Below are 17708 nucleotides of genomic sequence, written 5' to 3' on the forward strand. Positions count from 1 at the left end.
TGGACAGTTTTATTCCCCCTTGTTCATATGGTTTCTGGAGCTTCGACAGGGCCACTCTGCACCTTGAATTGTGCCATATGAAATTCCTGCAAATGCTGTGTAGTTTCCTAAAGAACTTTTTAGGTATCGCGTATGGAATGTTTGCAAAGTAATGAAGGAGTCTTGGCAGCACCACCATCTTCAATAACGCTGCGCGTCCCATCATGGTCAATGGTAACCTATTCCAGAATGATGTACAGTTTTCTATCTTGCTAACCGCCATCTCTGTATTATGTATATGTTCTGTGCTAGGGTCATGGTATATGTCCACCTCCAAGTACCTGAACGCTTCTAATTCCCACTTAATTGGTAGCACCGGCAGTTTGTGCATGGGCTTCCCAACATACTCTCCTAGAGGATACAGGCTCGATTTCTGGGGGTTGACGGTTATACCCGACAGTGCGGCCTACCGTGTCCAACACGTCCAACGCATATTCTCCTCCGGGTACTTCAGGTACAGGAGCAGGTCATCCGCATATAATGAGATCAAGTTCGCCTGCCCCCCCCCCCCCAACCCCTGAGATACTGATGCCCACCTCTCCGTACTCTAAAAGTAAACCACCATTAGCACCACTTCAGGGCAGCAAGGAAACATTTTTGCACAAAAAGAGACGTCAAAATACAATAAATAGATTTTTTACATAGTTAATAATAAACTTTTATATTTTTTACTGAAAGGACTACACATACCTATCAAATGACAAATTATAAATATGTAGGTAGCCATATTGCCATCCAAATGCTGTGTACTGTCAACATTTTTATAAGTAAGAACTCAACATAGCAGACACAAGTTTTAAAATTACTACTACTTAAAGCAAGTAAAAATTGCTACTATACAAACATTCCAAACGTTCCAACCCTATAGCCAATCAGCAAACTATTAATGGAGGCTCAATCAACCTCTAAAGGCTGAATGAACCCTAGAAGCCCCAAAGAAGGCTGCCCTTTTTCCGCCTCCACAAGATCGAAAAACATTAGGGCTTTTACCAGCGATAATCTAGTCAGTCCCGTTGCCTTCAGGGGGAATTTTTCTGAGAGCTGAGCCAGATCATCCCTTAATCACTCTCTGGTAGACCAACCACCCCAGTAATGCAGCAGTGGAAACGACCTCCGGCATCCTCAATGTTATTGTAAAGCACATTGGCACCTAACAAAATACCATTAATTTGAGTCTTCAGTGACTTAACTGAGTTGTTGAGATCAGTCACAGGCACTCTCCCGACTAGCCACTGCAGATCCTGCCAGTTCAAAGAGACATCTACACCAATTCTTTTTTCTGTTCGAGTACTGTTTTGAACTGCTGGAATCGTCTGTAGGATCTCGTAGGTGGGTACTGGGTCTGCATTACCTCAACATGAACACATCACCTCAGATGATCTAGATAGCATAAAGCAGTTCAGCCTGACTCGTAGTCTCCCTCCTGAAACCTTGCCCTCCGCCATCCTGTTCCCACAGCTCAGGACACAACCAATATTGACCACCATAACCAAGTTGTCAAACAGCTCAGAACACAACCAATATTGACCACCATAACCAAGTTGTCAAACAGGTCTTGGCACCAATACAGGAGCTGGACTTGCAGCCACAGAATTAAGTAATCAGCACATAGCTTGAAGGGATGAACAACAAATAAACATTAACTATCAAGCAGCTGGTATATGAAAACCCAAGAAAATCACATAAGGCGGGGGATTATTGTGGGCAGCTGCACACCTCTGTGCTACCACACTTCACCACTGGTATGATAGGGTCACCCAATATGTCCCACTACAAACTTGTGCCACCTCATTCCACACACTCACCCTGCGAGGAGTGTGAACACTACCGTCGTCTACTCCAGAGTACACAGGGAGGAAGGGATGAAGGTATCACTATCGATGAAGCTTGCCCTCATACAGTACTCCTAGGCCAAAATGGGAGTTAGCCACCTTTCTAATACTGCCCCAGGCCCAAACACCTGATCTCATCATGGTCCATCTGGTTTTCAGACACCGACCACCATTTGATTCTCCAAGGTCCCAGCTGCTCACTGCTCCGGTGTGGTCCAACACTCAGCAGATCATAAGGTTCAGCTGAAATCAGAGTGAAATTGGAGGTGTAGAACTGCCCCTGCAGCCTGGTGCTACATTACCTCGGTGTCTCTGTTTTGCAATGGTGGACCCATCAGTGCACTGTATCACCATGGGACTCTGACATGCTGCTGGCAATCAGTGTCAATGCAACCCCACTCTTCTTTCCGAAGGTTCCAGACTAGTTAGCTCTGCGAAGACAGTGACATTCTCTTAGGACTGCCTTATATGAGCGTTGAAGCAGTCGAGCACTGCTGCAGCAACTTGATTAATTCAAGCTTCGGAAGGTACCCAGGATTGTATGGATCCCCTTAGACCACTCAGGAATCTCATGCAGAGCTTAAATGTCGGCTATTCAGGATCGAAAGAGGGATGGATACATAAGCTTAACCACAGTAGTTCACATCCTTTTCAGCTTGGTGTCAAACTGTATCCCCCCATCTGAATAGATACTTTGTTGAAAATTAAAGTTTGTATTGTTACTGTTATTACTAGGTGTGTAGTATGGATCACAAAAATGTATCGGTTTAAGAGTTATATATATTTTCAATCAACAAGTACCCCAATTGGGACAATTATCTTTTCCTTCCTGAAAAATCATTTTACTACCTACTGCAAAAAATATCAAGTCAAATACCCCCCACCCCTTAAAATCTTACCTGACGCGCTAAACATGCAGATACACACCAAAGATACTTCATTTGAGGTTTTAAGACTGGGAGATGGTAATAAGAGCATTTGACAGTTTGGCACCCATAGTAGTTTGCTGATGGTGGGGAGGATGACGCAGTTCTGGAATCAATTCCATAGAGACTACGTAGGCCTGAGCAGGAAGAGGGGGATCTGCATTATGGAGTTTGTAACGTAGCCCTTCTGTGCTTGCAAAGTCATGAGTTTGATGGAAGATCCTAGCAGCTGTGCATCCATGGAGGCTGCTGAAAAAGCCAGAGATTCTGGAAGTATGCCAAAAGTATCAGAGCCACATGCAAAGCAGTCATGAAGGTGGCTCTTAAAATTATCAGAGAAATCCCCAGCATAGGCCAGATAGCCAGCACAGGGCGGGATCTAGATTAGGTACCAACTTTAAGGCTGATGTAGGGTACTCTGAATGCACACAGGAATCTGGAATTGCCTGGACCTCCGCCCATGCATGGGGACGGATCATGTGACAGGCGGACCCCTGTCCTGATGGGAGGAAGGCACACATGGAGGTTTGTGGAGCAGAGCATATGTCTATAAATGTGTACCGGAACTCCCCCACCCCCTTTTGTATATAGCCCAGTGTAATTTCTGGTATGCTGTCCTGTGGCCAAGACATCCACCGATGTGCAGGAATGGGAGCTGTATCCAAAGTGTATGAACAGTCAGACACACATGCCTGGACATACCCGCCTCTGATTGGATTAAGGATAGATGAGAGAAAGGTAATTTAAGTCAAGAAGAGAAGCACAGGGTCAACTGTACAGGAAGAGAGTGAAGGGAGAGTACACGTTCAGAAGTTGGAGGTTTACAATGTAGTAAAAGGAGCAGGTGAAATCTTAAGACACAAATGAAAGTGATATGAATAGAGAGAACAAACATCTTGAAACTGCTGATGGGTGAGGGATTATCCAGGTGAGTACGGACACAAGGAATTTAACAAAAGCACAGCGATTTGGGAGCAACTGAACTAATGAATGGAGTAATTAAAGTGGTCAATTTGTATAGTACATGAGGAACAGTGTTGTGCTTTGCATAAAAACATCATTTAATGCATTTAAAACTAGAAATAGACATCAGACAACAGCCTCCATATGAACAGCGTGCATGTCTGTTTTACTCCCTGAAATTGGGCAAATACTTGCAACAAAAAGAACAGTTAACAGATGAACAGGTGTTCACGCCTTATCGCCTTCACTGCTGTATTAATGTTTTCAGACCACAAGCCTCAGTAGTACATGCCACAAAAAGGGCATCTACCATTGTGTTAGCTAAACTGAAGAGCCTATAACATCTTTTCACATATAAGTATACATGCACAAAGTATTGATTGCAAGAAAAATACCCATGTTATAATTAAAATATATTTTACTTTACTAAACACTTCCCAGTTGACAGTGAGTACTCCTCTTTTGCTATCTGAAGAAAGTATTTTCTTACCAATTTCCAAAAGTAGGGAGCAAAACACCCTCACACCATTATCTTATTGGGAGCCCTGACACATTGAAGAAATGAATCGAGACATCTGAAAGAGCTGTCCTTAATTTGTGCCTGCCTGACCCATACAATCTAAGTATTTTTTGGATCCATAACAGTTTGTACTTTAATAGATTTGTGGAACACCTAGGAGAGACTTGCATATCTTACTTTCCATGGTTTCTTTGAGTACTGTAACTGCTTGAACCCAAGTATTTCCGATATAGCTGCGTTCATTAGCTTGACACAAGTAGACTGTGTGGCAAAATCGATTAAGAGCAAGATCCTATACAAAGTTATGCATATTGACAAATCGCATAGAAAAAATAAACATTATTAGCTTACCAAAACTCTCAAACAGCTCTGGTTGCTTCAAGGGTATTTCAATAGTTTCTCGGATTGCCTGCAGCTGGTTGCTCAGACCCCCAATCATATCGTAGGTAATTTTGCCAGTGTTCTCCCTTTCGTTTTTGTCAGTGCTCTTTGCTCCTGTGAACCTAACTCTGGTCGTAGTGCAGATGCTGTAAAATGTATCAGTATTGCGTTTTTCTCCAGTTTTGCCAGGCTGCAATATTGTCTCATTAATAGTCGTTTGCTGAGCAGTCTCATTATTTGGCTTATGGTCTGCACTCTGATTTGACTCTGCGATTGCTTTAACTTCAATGTGTTCCACCTCTCGGATAGGTGTACTTGAGGCCTCACACAAGCTGTGTTCAACTGACTTGGTCGGGGTGCTGGTTGGTCTTATTTTCTGGTTGTCACCCAGTTCCAATTGATCCATCTGCAAGGACAGGTCGAGTGAGCTGAGCTCCATGTCAGACCTTTCAGGTGCCATCTCTTGGGTTTCACTGGCAGCATCATTGCAGGGCATTTCCATAATGGTATCATCTGTTCCTGTCACCCGGGTCACAGTTAGGTTGCATGTTTTGCCATAGAAAGTCAAATTTAATTGGCTGCTCAGCAAAACTATCTTTCCATCTGCAAAGGGAAACATTAAAAAGATATGTTTAAATATTGCTTTTCTTAAAACAATTTTACTTTGACCAAGTTTTGGGCACTTATGCAATGTTTTATAGAGGCCATTCTGCCACTGTTGGCAGACTAGCTGCTTTGCAACAAGAACTTCGGAGGGAGGTTTGCGATACAGGCCACAAAATTATAGAGAGAAGTATAAAAGGGGGTATTAGTCATAACTAAGATTGGACACTACCACAGAAGGTTGGACAAGGACATGAGCGGAGAAGGCCCCACAAAAACACTTCAGGAATATCCAACTGAAGGAGTGAAGAGGTGCGCTGTTCTACATGGGGGAAGTATGTGAGAAGGACTAAAAGGAAGAGAGTCCTCTGCTCAATGTTAAGATGCAACTATATTCTTGGCAGAGAGGGGTAAAGCATGCCTGGTGATACTTTCTCTATCTGCTCCTTTTAACAATGTGCATCATTTCATTCTAGTAAATAGAATAGATTAATAAAGTCAGTGAATTAGAAAAAAGGGACTTTTTCAATTTTTTATCCCAAAGTCATTTACAGGTGTGTATTGAAAATTATAAGCATCCCACATGATAACTTCTTGGAGGGACACAGATAGGGCGTTTGTGGCGACGATAGGTGCGTAAAGTGAATGATTAGTTATGGATACGATGGCGAAGTCATGGACCACAAGGACTTTTCCACATCGACCAGGGTATGGTATTCTCAGGTCCACAACAGCAGCTGCAGGCAGTGACAATATATCGCTGAGCATTTACCAATACCTTTTGGAAAACAAACCAGAATAAACTATGTATCCAATAATTCTCCTCTTGAACAAAAAGAAAACCCAGACTGGATCCAGGAAGTCGAATTACAGACGTAGGAGGGGATGAAGCATACAGAAGACACAGTCGGGTCACCTAGGCCAGGAAGAAGGCTGGAAAACATGACAATGGGACAAACTAGGTTAGCAAATTAGCCAGAAAAGGACTACATCGCCCATAATCTCCTTTTCCCAAAAGAGGAAAACCCAGAGTACACTAGCAAAACACGCTTACAGATTTGGAACTCAGAATATATTGGCGGAAGACTAAGGTAACCCATGAAAGTGTGTTCCATCCCCCAGAGGAGGCAGTTGTTGGGAACATAGACCCTGTGTCCATTCAATATGCACAGTGATAGCAGGAAGTCCAGTCCTCACCCCTAACGTTAATGAATAAAAGATAGCGCTCCAATTTCTTCCCACACAACAAGGAACACTGGGGAGAAGGGAACTCATGTCATCCACACAATTGCCAGTACAAGGGAGAAAGAATCACCTGAAGCCACTCCCTCTATTAAAAGCAAGTGAAAAGGGAAAGGATACCAGCATTGCACCAAAGGAGAACGTTTTTTCACCTCACCCCACAGAAGTAATGTTCAAGACACACCCTAAGCTGTTTGGCACAGGAGGTCACCAAAATAAAATTCAGAGAATGGCAATTTTCCAGCTGGATACAGGGGGACAAACCAACTGCTCCTTCCAAGCCAGCAACAAACACAGATTAAGGTGAGACCCAATATGGTGGCTTTCCTATTTAAAGGCTTTCCCCATGCATTTAGGACTACAAAACATCCCTGCCATGGAGCATGACCAGAGCAGGAAGGAGGCCCCTCTGATCAATCAGTGAAAAGCTAGGCAGTTCAAGCACTGTGTAAGGCCAGCTACTATGAGAAGTATGGAGGGACATTGTATGGTGTTAAAGAGGAGGAAGAAGATTAATGGAGCAAAGAGAGAAATTGCTGGACAGGCATAAGGAAAGACCCAAAGAGGAGAGAGACCATTGGGCCAACAGTAAAACCTGGAGTGGAAGAACAGATTGCAGGAACCAGAGATTGGGGAAGATTGATGAGCATTTTGTAAGACCTGGAGTGAAGTGGTGAATTTTAGTGGAGAAGAGAAGCGGTTGTAAGACCCGGATCAGATAGGGGAGACAGATTATAAAACCGGAGGAGACGGAAAGCCAGCGAGTAGAAATGGAGAAAAGGAAGGAGATTGAAGCAGAGAATAGAGACCTAGACGCAGCCACACTCAGTACAAGGGAAGAGGAAGAAAAGGTGGAGGCCTTTGACAATGGAAATAGATGAAGTATATGCCCCAGGGGAATGCAGAGCAGGAAAGGGCAGAGGCCCTGACAAGAGAAGGAAAGGGTGGAGGCACTGAACCTAGAGAAGAAGCAAGTGGCCCAGAAGCAGCAGAGAATGAAAGGGTGGAGGACCCTGGTTTAGGAGACAGAGATGGTGACAAAAAGGCTAAGGTTAAGCAAGAAAAAGGACCCCTGAGGATGAACCAGGAAAGAAGAACACATTGTCCTCCTGAAGTGTTGTCCTCCTGAAATTTCAGGAAATACTATAACAACCCCCACCAATCCTGACATCTTCAATAGAAACGTATTGTCCTTTTCAAAACAAACGAATAACAGGGGTGCTGCCAATGCATCAGTTGTCCAGTGAAGACACATCGTAACACATTTCAACAACACAGTGACTTCCGTAACCCCTTCCCTCACTCACCCCCTAAAACCTCTTATACGAACGAGTTAATGTAACAAGATCAGGTATCCTAGGTGTTGTATTTCTCCAGAAATAGTAGCCACTTCACCTCAATGTTCTATTTTAATTAATCAAGTAAGTAGGTGAAATGCTCAATGATGTAAATGTCCCACACCTTGCCAAACCATTCCTTGGCTACCTTCCTTCCTTGTAAAAGTTATCAACCTCTTCCAGTGCTGCGCCACACAGCTTCTTGCCACTACTAAAATGTTACACGTATGACTCAGTGTGGTCTCCTCCTCCCCCCTGACTTAGAACAAGCAAGAGTAACACAGGCAGTGAACGTGGTATCCCTTCCAATTCCCCGATCGAAGATAACCGCCTTCGCTTATTTCTGCATCTCTCCACATTTATATGACAAACGTTGGTCTCCATTTGTCTGCATCTCCAGCAGACTGAGCTTACCCTTGGGTGCATTCGTGAAAGATGGTGTGGAGAATAGTACCATCGATGCAATACCTTAATCGATTGCCGTTTGTATCGCAGAGAGATAGAGGACTGGTATGACATACGACAAATCAGAGCCCACTCTCCAAATGAGATTTCTCTTTCTAGATCCTTGCTCCATTATTTTTCTAACTTTCAGCTGGTCTCTAAAGCTCCTCAAATAATAATTCTCTGTATAAGCAGACCCTTTGATCCTTTTATTTCAATATAATCTTCTAGAAGGCATTAGGTATCTGCGTAGGATCTCCCCCGACCTTCTGTCAAATATAACTCCCTTTAACTGAATACAGGGAAATGCTGGTATATGGTGGATCCCCAACGCACCTGCCAATAGTTCATAGGACAGGTATTCTCCCCCCACATAAATCTACCCGGCCCTTTCTAAGCATACCTCACACCAACTTTGGAACCACAAAGTTTCATGGATGAGGTCCCCAATTGTAGATACCCATACGCAGCTCAAGGGGGACTGCCAGGACGTGAGCCACCTATTATGATTCCTTTCCAAAAGTATGTCCCACAATACTGCCAAAACCGGGTCGTTAAGGACTCATCTAGTGATTTTGATTGGGTGGCCCAGAGCCACTCGCTCACTGAGAGAGGGCCCAGGACCACGTTGTCCAGGTGTACCCACTGCTTTGTTGAGTGCACGTCCAGGTGGTCCACTAGCACTCTCAGTTGCGCAGCCCTGGAATAGGACTGAAATCTAAGAATCAGACTCCCGCCGACTCTTTAGATCAGAATAAAGTCTTGCACACTATCATGTGCCTGGCCTTTGACCACAAGAAATCTAACAGGGTTTTTGGTATTACTCGGACGGGAAGCATCTGAAATAAAAAGGGCAAACGAAATAGAATATTCATTTTGATAGAGATTAATCTCGCCATACATGAAATGGACAGTTTCCTCCATTTAGCTATATCCTCTGGCACTTTTTCCCATAATGGTAAGTCATTTCTGTCAAAGAGTTCCCACAGCACCCTAGGTAGAAAGGCCCCCAATGATCTAATCCCCTCCCTCTGAAGGGTTGCGTTTTTTTTATAATGTTCCTCTACAAGAGGGTGATAGAGTTCCAGAAAAGCATTTTATTTCTTGAAATTGACTGACTATTGAGTACCTTCCGTATGTTCTACTGGAGTCCTCTATGTGTGGAAGCGAACATGGCGGGTCCTTAATGTTTAAAAAAATGTCGTCCGCACCCAAGTTTGTATTTCCTGCCTTTGCCCTCTATTCCCTGTATGTTAGCGTCTGCTCTGATGCTAGCTGTCCATGGTTCCATGACTAAAACAAAGCAGAGGAGAAAGGGGGCAACCCTGTTGCGTAGCTCTGCATATGCCAAAGGAATCCAAGGTGCCTTTAGGTGCGAGTACAAAGCTTCTGTCTGACCCTTCCATTTACGACCCATACCTAGCATGTCTAAAACCCTGCTCAGAAATTCCCAACACGCCTGATCGAACGCCTCCTCAGCATCCAATGATTGGACAACTGCTCCCATTTGCCACAACACTGGGGTTGCCATCATGTGTAAGGATTTTCATACATTATCTGCTCCTTCTCCATTTACCACAAAACCTGCCTGGTCTGGGTGGATCACAGCAGGAAGCACTCTCTGGAGTCTAAACACCAATATTCTTGTGAAAGCCTTGGCATCAAGATTTAACAGAGAAATAGGCCTGTATGATGAACACTTTGTCTGTTCTGTAACCTCCTTGGGGACAACCACTATCATTGCTTCGAAAAAGGATTTGGGGATGGTGTCTGCAACCCTTAAACAAATTCGCCAGGAAGGGGGGGAAGGTGCCCTTTGAATGATTTTTAAAAGGCAGCGGTGAAGCCGTCTTCTCGAGTCTTACCAGATTTCATGTGATTAATGGCTGCTTTAACCTCTTCCACTCCTATTTCCACTTGTAGGCCCTGCATTTCCGCAGATGTGAAGGCCCTCAGGGACAGGTCTTGCAGATAATTTTCCAACTCTTCAGCCAGAGCTGTGCCTTCTATGTTATATAAATTGCAATAGTACTCTCCAAATTATTGTACTATTTCCTCTGAGGAGGTCCTACTCACCCCCACCTCGTTCCTGATTTCACTTATTGTTCTATCCACCTTCATGGGCCCTTGTCTATTTGCCAGTAAGGTGTCTATCTAATCACCCGTTTTTGTAGTATTTCGGTTTGGTTAATTTTAATTTCTGGTGAGTCTCTCCCATTAGGTCTGTGCACAGCTCTGGTCTTTGTTCTCTTAGGGTTATGAAAAATCAGCCTTGGTGTGGAGTGGCCCAGCCGAGTAATTGGAAGTTTGTAAGGTTTAATTGGTTTTATATCTTAGTTGGTGCTGCCTATGTCTGTGTTTGGTAGCTCCCAAGACTACAGAGAGCTTGCAACGAAGTACCAAAGAAAAACTCCAAAACACTGCTTGACAGGCGCTCCACAATAATTGTTTAATTTTATCTTATTGTTGCAGAAAGTCTGTAAGAAATGAAAAAATAGTTGTCCTCTACACGTGTTTCACCACTTTAAATACAGTGGCTCTTCAGGAGGTAAACATATATATATATATATATATATATATATATATATATATATATATATATATATATAGTGATCAGTGATCTTTCTCAATCTATAGTGAAAAAGAAAAAAAGGTGAAAAAAGAAAAGAATTTCTTTTAACAATATTCTTATTATAAATGGTATAAACAATTCATGCAATATTCATTATTTCAATGATGAAGCAAAACCAATCATTTGAAAAGGAAAAAGAAAAACATGCCTTCTATGATAAACATCATTCATGTCTTAAATAAAACCTCATATTGTTTCACATTCACACATAGTATTCAAGCCTCAAAAAGCAACCTCCGCATTTGAGCAGAAAAATTTGTTCAAGAAGACAATGTTGTTTAGTTATATCAAAAGAGAATCTTACTGTTTTGTGTTTTTTCTTGTGGTTTGAAAAGTATTTTGTTGAATGATAAGTTTCCTGTAGTGTTGAGGTAGATAAGTCTTCTCTACCTGAAGTATTTACTTCTAGTTCGAAGTGGGGCAGTCCCTATGTAATATTAGAAAAAAAGACTCAGTTTAGCCATGAAAATGGATACAAATTCAAAAAATGAACTATCTATGTTTAAGGTGATAACCTTAGCTTTCAATCTACATCTTAGTTTCCTTAGCTAGATTTCTCTACTGTTGCGATTGCGATGGATTCAAGTCGATGTTCGGATCTGCTCAATTAGGTAATCTAAGATGGCCGCTATTTAAGTACGTAATACGCCGTTGTGACGTCATAAGTACAGTCATGTGATGAACGTGATCACGTTTGGACGCCATTTTGAAGTGGCAATGATTACCTTTATATTTGGTTTAATTCATTAATGAATATGTAAAAAAAGGTTTCGATTTAAGATTCAAGGTTGAACAAGTTAAAGTGTTGATGCTTGTTGAACGAGATGTAATTGGGAGCACATCTAAAGCAAATGGGATCGATGTTCGTGCGTTCAGTCACGTGATGTGCGCAATCGTATTTTCAGATGCCCTTACTTAAACTCAACAAATAAATAATGACTTTCGAGATCTCTCTGCTTTGTCAAATAAGGAGGTATGCTTTGTAAAGCATTGTTAGAGTTTGATTAAATATTGTTAGTGGAAACCTTTTAGATAGGAGAAACAACAAAAGATAGATACCTGCTGGTTACCTTAGTTTAATGCTGATTTTAAAGCTTTTTGTTTTCAGACTATCATATTAAGGACAGATGTACCTACCTATGCATAGTTGTATCTATACCAGCAACTGAAAGAAAAACATGTTTTTAGATAAACCTATACAGAGACAGTTTGTGCCTTATATACATAATTAAGTGGATACTGGCTTGGAAAGGAAAACACATTTTTTGGATAATTTAAAGGAAATGACAAAGTTTGTGGTCCGCATTTAATCCTGCATTGGTACTGTCCATAGAGAAAATCCAATATGCTTCCCTTTTGCGTAGTTGTTTTTCTTTGTTGCCACCTCTTTCAGAGAGGCATATTTGTTCAATGCCAAAATATCTGATCATCGTGATATCATCTGGTTTATGATTTTCTAGGAAGTGCTTGCTCAAAGGATATCGTCTATCTCGTAATTTGACTGTCCGGATATGTTCATATATCCTTGTCTTTAAAGGTCTGATGGTACTTCCTATGTAGGTTTTTGCACAGGCGCATTTGATGGCATAAACTGTGAATTTCCGTATTACAATTAAGAAAGTCCTTAATTTTATGAGTTGAGCCATCGGCTTTAGAGCATTCCTTTAGTCCATTTATGGCAAAATTGCACATTTTACATGTTCCACATTTGTAGAAACCTTGTAGGTTATCTGTAGCCCATAAAAGATGTAGCCCTCTGTTTTTCCTGTGTCCTACAAAAAGAGATGGACATAAAATGTTCTTCAAATCTGGTGCCTTTCTAAAGGTGAGGCATGGAGCTTTGGGTAGGTGTGGTCTTAAATCATCATCTGTGGTGAGTATGTTCCAATGTTTGTTTAGAGTTTTTCTCAGGGACATAGCCTCAGTATTGTAGGTTGTTAAGAATCTTATTGGTTGTGAATTTGCTTGGTCTGTCTTTTTCCGTACTTTCTCACTCAGTAAATCCATTCTATTGCATTCTTGGCTTTTGTTACTGGCTCTTGTGAGAAGATCCTTTTTGTAGCCTCTCGTTAAGAATTTGTTTTTTGCTGATTTAAGATGTTTGTGCATTTCCAGATCGTCTGTACAGTTTCGTTTGATTCTCAAAAATTCTCCATATGGGAGGTTGTTCTTAATATGGGGTGGATGATGGCTTGCTGCATGTAGAATACTATTTCCTGCTGTAGGTTTTGTGAAAGAGTGGTGTTGATTTTGTTGTTGAAAATATATAGTTCTAAATCCAACAAATGAATTTTTTTGACACTTTCTTCCATCATTATTTTTAAATTATATTGGTTGTTATTTAGAAAATGGTGATATTCACTTAGTGATTGTTTGTCACCTTTCCATTTAACTAGTATATCGTCTATAAATCGGCTCCAATAGACGATCTGGTTAAGTTCACTGAAAGCAAAGTGTTGCCATGCATGGTGTATTTCGAAAGCAACCATATATAGGTTGGCATAAACTGGTGCAAATTTTGCCCCCATAGCTGTGCCTCTTTTTTTTTATAGATTTCTCCATTGAAAGAAAGATGTTGTTGGTGAGTGTAAAATTTAACATTTGCAGTAGCATTTCATTTTGATTTCTTGTATGAGATAGATCTTGTTTCTAGAAATTCTTTTGTGGTTTCCATTCCTTTTTGATGCAGAATACTGGTGTAAAGACTAGTCACATCAAAGGTTACTAGTCTATAGTCTTGTTCCCATTCTATTGATTCCAATTGTTTGATGACGTCTGTAGTGTCTTTGATAAAAGAGGCGAGGTTGGCTGCCAGAGGTTGTAAGTGTTTGTCGATATATGATGAGATGGGTTCTGTTAGAGAGCCGATGCTATTTATTATTGGTCTGCTGGAAGGGAGTTGTTGGTACTTTTTATGGATTTTATGTAAAAAAATAGATACTAGCTAGTATTGGGTGTTGATTGTTCATATACTTGTGTTCATCTTCCGTTAAAAGTTATTCTTCCAAATAATGTTTACTGAGATGATGCCATTCCGTGATTAAGTTTGAAAGTGGGTTATTAGCGAGTTTCTCATACGTTTGTCACTTAGGTGTTTGGCAGCCATTTTGATATAATCTGCTGTGTTTAGTAGAACAATCTTTCCTCCTTTATCTGCTGGTTTTGTGATAACAATTTCATCCTTTTGTAGTTCCATTAGGGCTTCTCTTTCCTTGATTGTAAGATTGTAGTGAATGTTTTTGGGTTTTGAAGATTTCAGATATAGTGCTTTTAGGTCCTCTGAAACTGCTTTCGAATAGGTCTATGACATTTTCGCTGTACAGGTGTGGATAGAAAGTTGTTTTGGGTTTCAAATTTGTGGGTTTGCTAAGGTCCATGGTGATGCCCAAATCCTCTGTAAAGGTTTCCAAAGTATGTATATTTTCTTCTTCCGGAAGATTTAACAGATTAAATGTTTGTTTTGAGTGTATGATGGATAAATCTGAAGGAACAGGTTCTTCTTCTGGTGTGTTATAGGTGGTTTAAAGCTGGTAGCAAAATATTTAAGTTTTAAATTTCTGCGTAACTTAAATAGATCCACTCTTGTTTGGAAGTAATCCATTTTATGTGTAGGACAGAAAGGTCTCTCCTTCTTTACAAGCCAGTATCCACTTATCCACTTAATTATGTATATAAGGCACAAACTGTCTCTGTATATGTTTATCTAAAAACATGTTTTTCTTTCAGTTGCTGGTATAGATACAACTATGCATAGGTAGGTACATCTGTCCTTAATATATGATAGTCTGAAAAATAAAAGCTTTAAAATCAGCACTGCAAAAACGAAAATGAATGAACAGCCTGAAGAAATCCTCTGGCGAAGCTGCGAGTTACATGGAATGAAAAGGAATATGTCTTTTGGGACTCTGACATGATGTGATATTTTATTTGTATTGCGCTCATACAAAAGTGAGCCTTTAGCTCACTATCTTTCACAGAGAAGAAATATCGCAAACATATCAGTCTTTGTCCTGCCCTGGGGCAGTCCAGCACCGAAATGCTAGGCAATTCTCCTCTGAACAAGAGTACCAACAGCATCCCCAGTCACGTGTTTCGGTCTGGTTGGACATCATCAGTAGGGAGGAGCTGTGCCTCTCTAAGAATTGAGAGCAAGGGGTCCACGTCTGGATTCCCCTAGTAACTTAGGGTGAGACCCAAAGTTACTTAATTATGCAAATTGACAAGGGGGGTCCTGGGAGTCCCTCTGCCAGACATTAGTCCTGGTAGAGTGGGTCCTGGGAGTCTCTCTGCCAGACATTTGTCCTGGTTACCTGGGACTTAACCAGAGTCTTTAGCTCACTATCTTTCACAGAGAAGAAATATCCCAAACATATCAGTCTTTGTCCTGCCCTGGGGCAGTCCAGCACCGAAATGCTAGGCAATTCTCACCTTAACAAGAGTACCAACAGCATCCCCAGACACGTGTTTCGGTCTGGTTGGACCTCATCAGTAGGGAGGAGCTGCGCCTCTCTAATAATAGTGAACTACAGGGGAATGCCAGGAGGCAGTGCGGGTGGGTGGCAAGGTGAGCGGGTACCTTGGCCCGGAAGTCCGAGGATAGGCCAGGTGCACAGTGCCAAGAGAGAGGAGGGGCTAAGGCAGAAGCAAAGAGGAATGTCTTGAGGTGCTTCCGGAACCAGAGATGGTTTTCCTCAAGTTTCAGAGTGGCAGAGAGGCTGTTCCAGAGGGAGGCCCCAGCGAAAGACAAAGATCTACCCCAAACTCATTTCTTTGAAAAATGACTGACGACAAGGGAGTTAGAGGTAGGGGAGCAAAGAGCTCGAGAGGGACTGTATTTACAAACGGGCCGGCTGAAGGTATTTTGGCCCCAGGCCCCAGAAAGCCTTGTGGATAATGCACAGGATTTTGAATTTTATCCTTGCAGCCACTGGGAGCCAGTGGAGAGATTTCTGGCCTGGAGAGATACGATCCCAGGGCTTGAGGCCAAGGACAAGTCTTACAGTCCTGTTCTGGATAAGTCACAAAGGGCGGAGCGTAGAAGCAGGTAGATAGAAAGAGGCTGTTACAATAGTCCAACCTAGAGAGAACCAGGGCTCGAGAGACAGTGAGCTTCTGGGGGAAGGAGAGGAAAGGCAGAATACCTCTGAGGAGGTGCAGTAGGAAATTTGACTTTTTAGAGACCTCAGAGATGTGGGCAGAGAAGGAAAGCGTGGAGTCAAAGATGACCCCGACGTACTTAGCCTCGCAGGTAGGAGGAGGGCCAAAGGAGGCCGGCCAGAGAGTGAGAGGAAAGGATGGTGAAGGTGTGCCGATGAGGAGGATCTCCATCTTGCTGGTGTTCAGGCAAAGATCGTTGGTGGCGCCCCAATCCTGAATGGCAAATAGGCAATAAGAGATTAGAGAAGGAGAGGAGGTGGCCAAGGGACGCCTGAAAATGAGTTGTGTCGTCAGCATAGCACTGAAAATGGGAGCAGAAAATAGTGATGCGATGAGCGAGAGTTGCCAGGTATTGTTTGAAAAACCAGTGTGAGAGGTTAGAACCCTGGGGAACACCACAGGTAGAAAGGGAGACAGATGAAAGGAAGGACCCAAGTGGGACCGGGGAGGGTTGATCAGAGAGGAAAGAGGTCAGCCAGAGCCTGATCGGTGATACCCAGGTTGTCACAGAGAGAGTTGAGCAGGATGGTATGGTTGACCTTGTCGAAGGCAGTAGAAAGATGAAGTAGGATGAGGACAGAGGAGATGTTAGAGTCAAGGTTGGAGAGCAGATCTTCACAGATATTCTGAATAGCAGTTTCCGTGCTTCTGGCAGCTCTAAAGCCAGATTGATGATCGTGGAGACAACCAACAGAATCAGAGTGAAGGTTAAGCTGCAAGATGGCCAGCTTTTCTAGGAGTTTGCCCAGAAAGGGAGTGATGGAGATTGGGTGATAGTTAGCAAGAAGGGTCGGCTAAGGGTTTTTTGAAAAGGGGGTGCTGAGCCAAATGAGAGGTTGCCGAAGTGAGCCAGGGCAGGAGCGAGGGTGTCAATATGGTCCTTGATGGTTTTTGAAGAAGGAGAAACCTGTTTTGACGAGGCTTTCATAGATCAGACTTGTCTAGACACCTCGTCAGGGGGGAAAAGAGGAAAGGATGAGAAGGAAGGTTGGGGGGGTTGGCTGTAGGAGCGCCGGAGGAGAGTCGAAGGGACCCATGGGAGCTTCCCAGTGGGTGCCACCATTAAAGGGAGACGAGGAGACAGGACAGAGTACTGAGATCATATGAAGGGTCCATGGATCTGGTGAGGGAACTACAAAGAGGAGTCGGTGAGCGTCTGTCTGGCGGAATCGCTGGAATAGCTGTCAGCGATAGGGAGACCAGAGTTAGTGGCCAAGATCTCCTAGATGAGGAGCTCTTGAAGTAGATACCCACGAGAGACGAAATAGACAATGCTACACCTTAAGATGCCTATGTCTCTGTCCACAGCAGGGGGAATAGCGGGTTATCCACCAGAAGGAAAAACTGGAGGATTCAAACTGCTTTTGAAGGTTGTGGGTCAACACAGAGGCAGTCCATGGTTAAGGAGGTTAGTTGATATTCTGGTCGCAGAGTACTTCGACTATTGCAAGGATCAACCCACTCTGGAGGGTAAGAGCTAGGCTCCTTCCACTGTGGGGTATTGGATGAGGGGCGATGATGTATGCCCCTGTGTACCCAATGCACTGGAGGAAAGGTTAAAGCTTATGAATACTGGTGTTACTGGGGAAGCCTGGAGGGATGGCATCTATTTTTCGTGTTGCTGTAAATACT

General features: G+C 42.7%; 1 protein-coding gene across 1 annotated transcript in view; it reads right to left on the reverse strand.

Moving 5' to 3' along the window:
* AFG2A (AFG2 AAA ATPase homolog A) overlaps nucleotides 1–17708 on the reverse strand; it is a 2695729-nt gene that overhangs the window by 2313530 nt on the left and 364491 nt on the right. Inside the window, exon 5 of the mRNA XM_069631126.1 lies at nucleotides 4632–5264. Within this exon, the coding sequence (XP_069487227.1) occupies nucleotides 4632–5264 (633 nt within the window). The remainder of the gene's footprint in view (nucleotides 1–4631; nucleotides 5265–17708) is intronic.

This window comes from Ambystoma mexicanum, chromosome 6q (genome assembly GCF_040938575.1).
Source record: "Ambystoma mexicanum isolate Mex_15411 chromosome 6q, UKY_AmexF1_1, whole genome shotgun sequence".
Taxonomy (NCBI): domain Eukaryota; kingdom Metazoa; phylum Chordata; class Amphibia; order Caudata; family Ambystomatidae; genus Ambystoma; species Ambystoma mexicanum.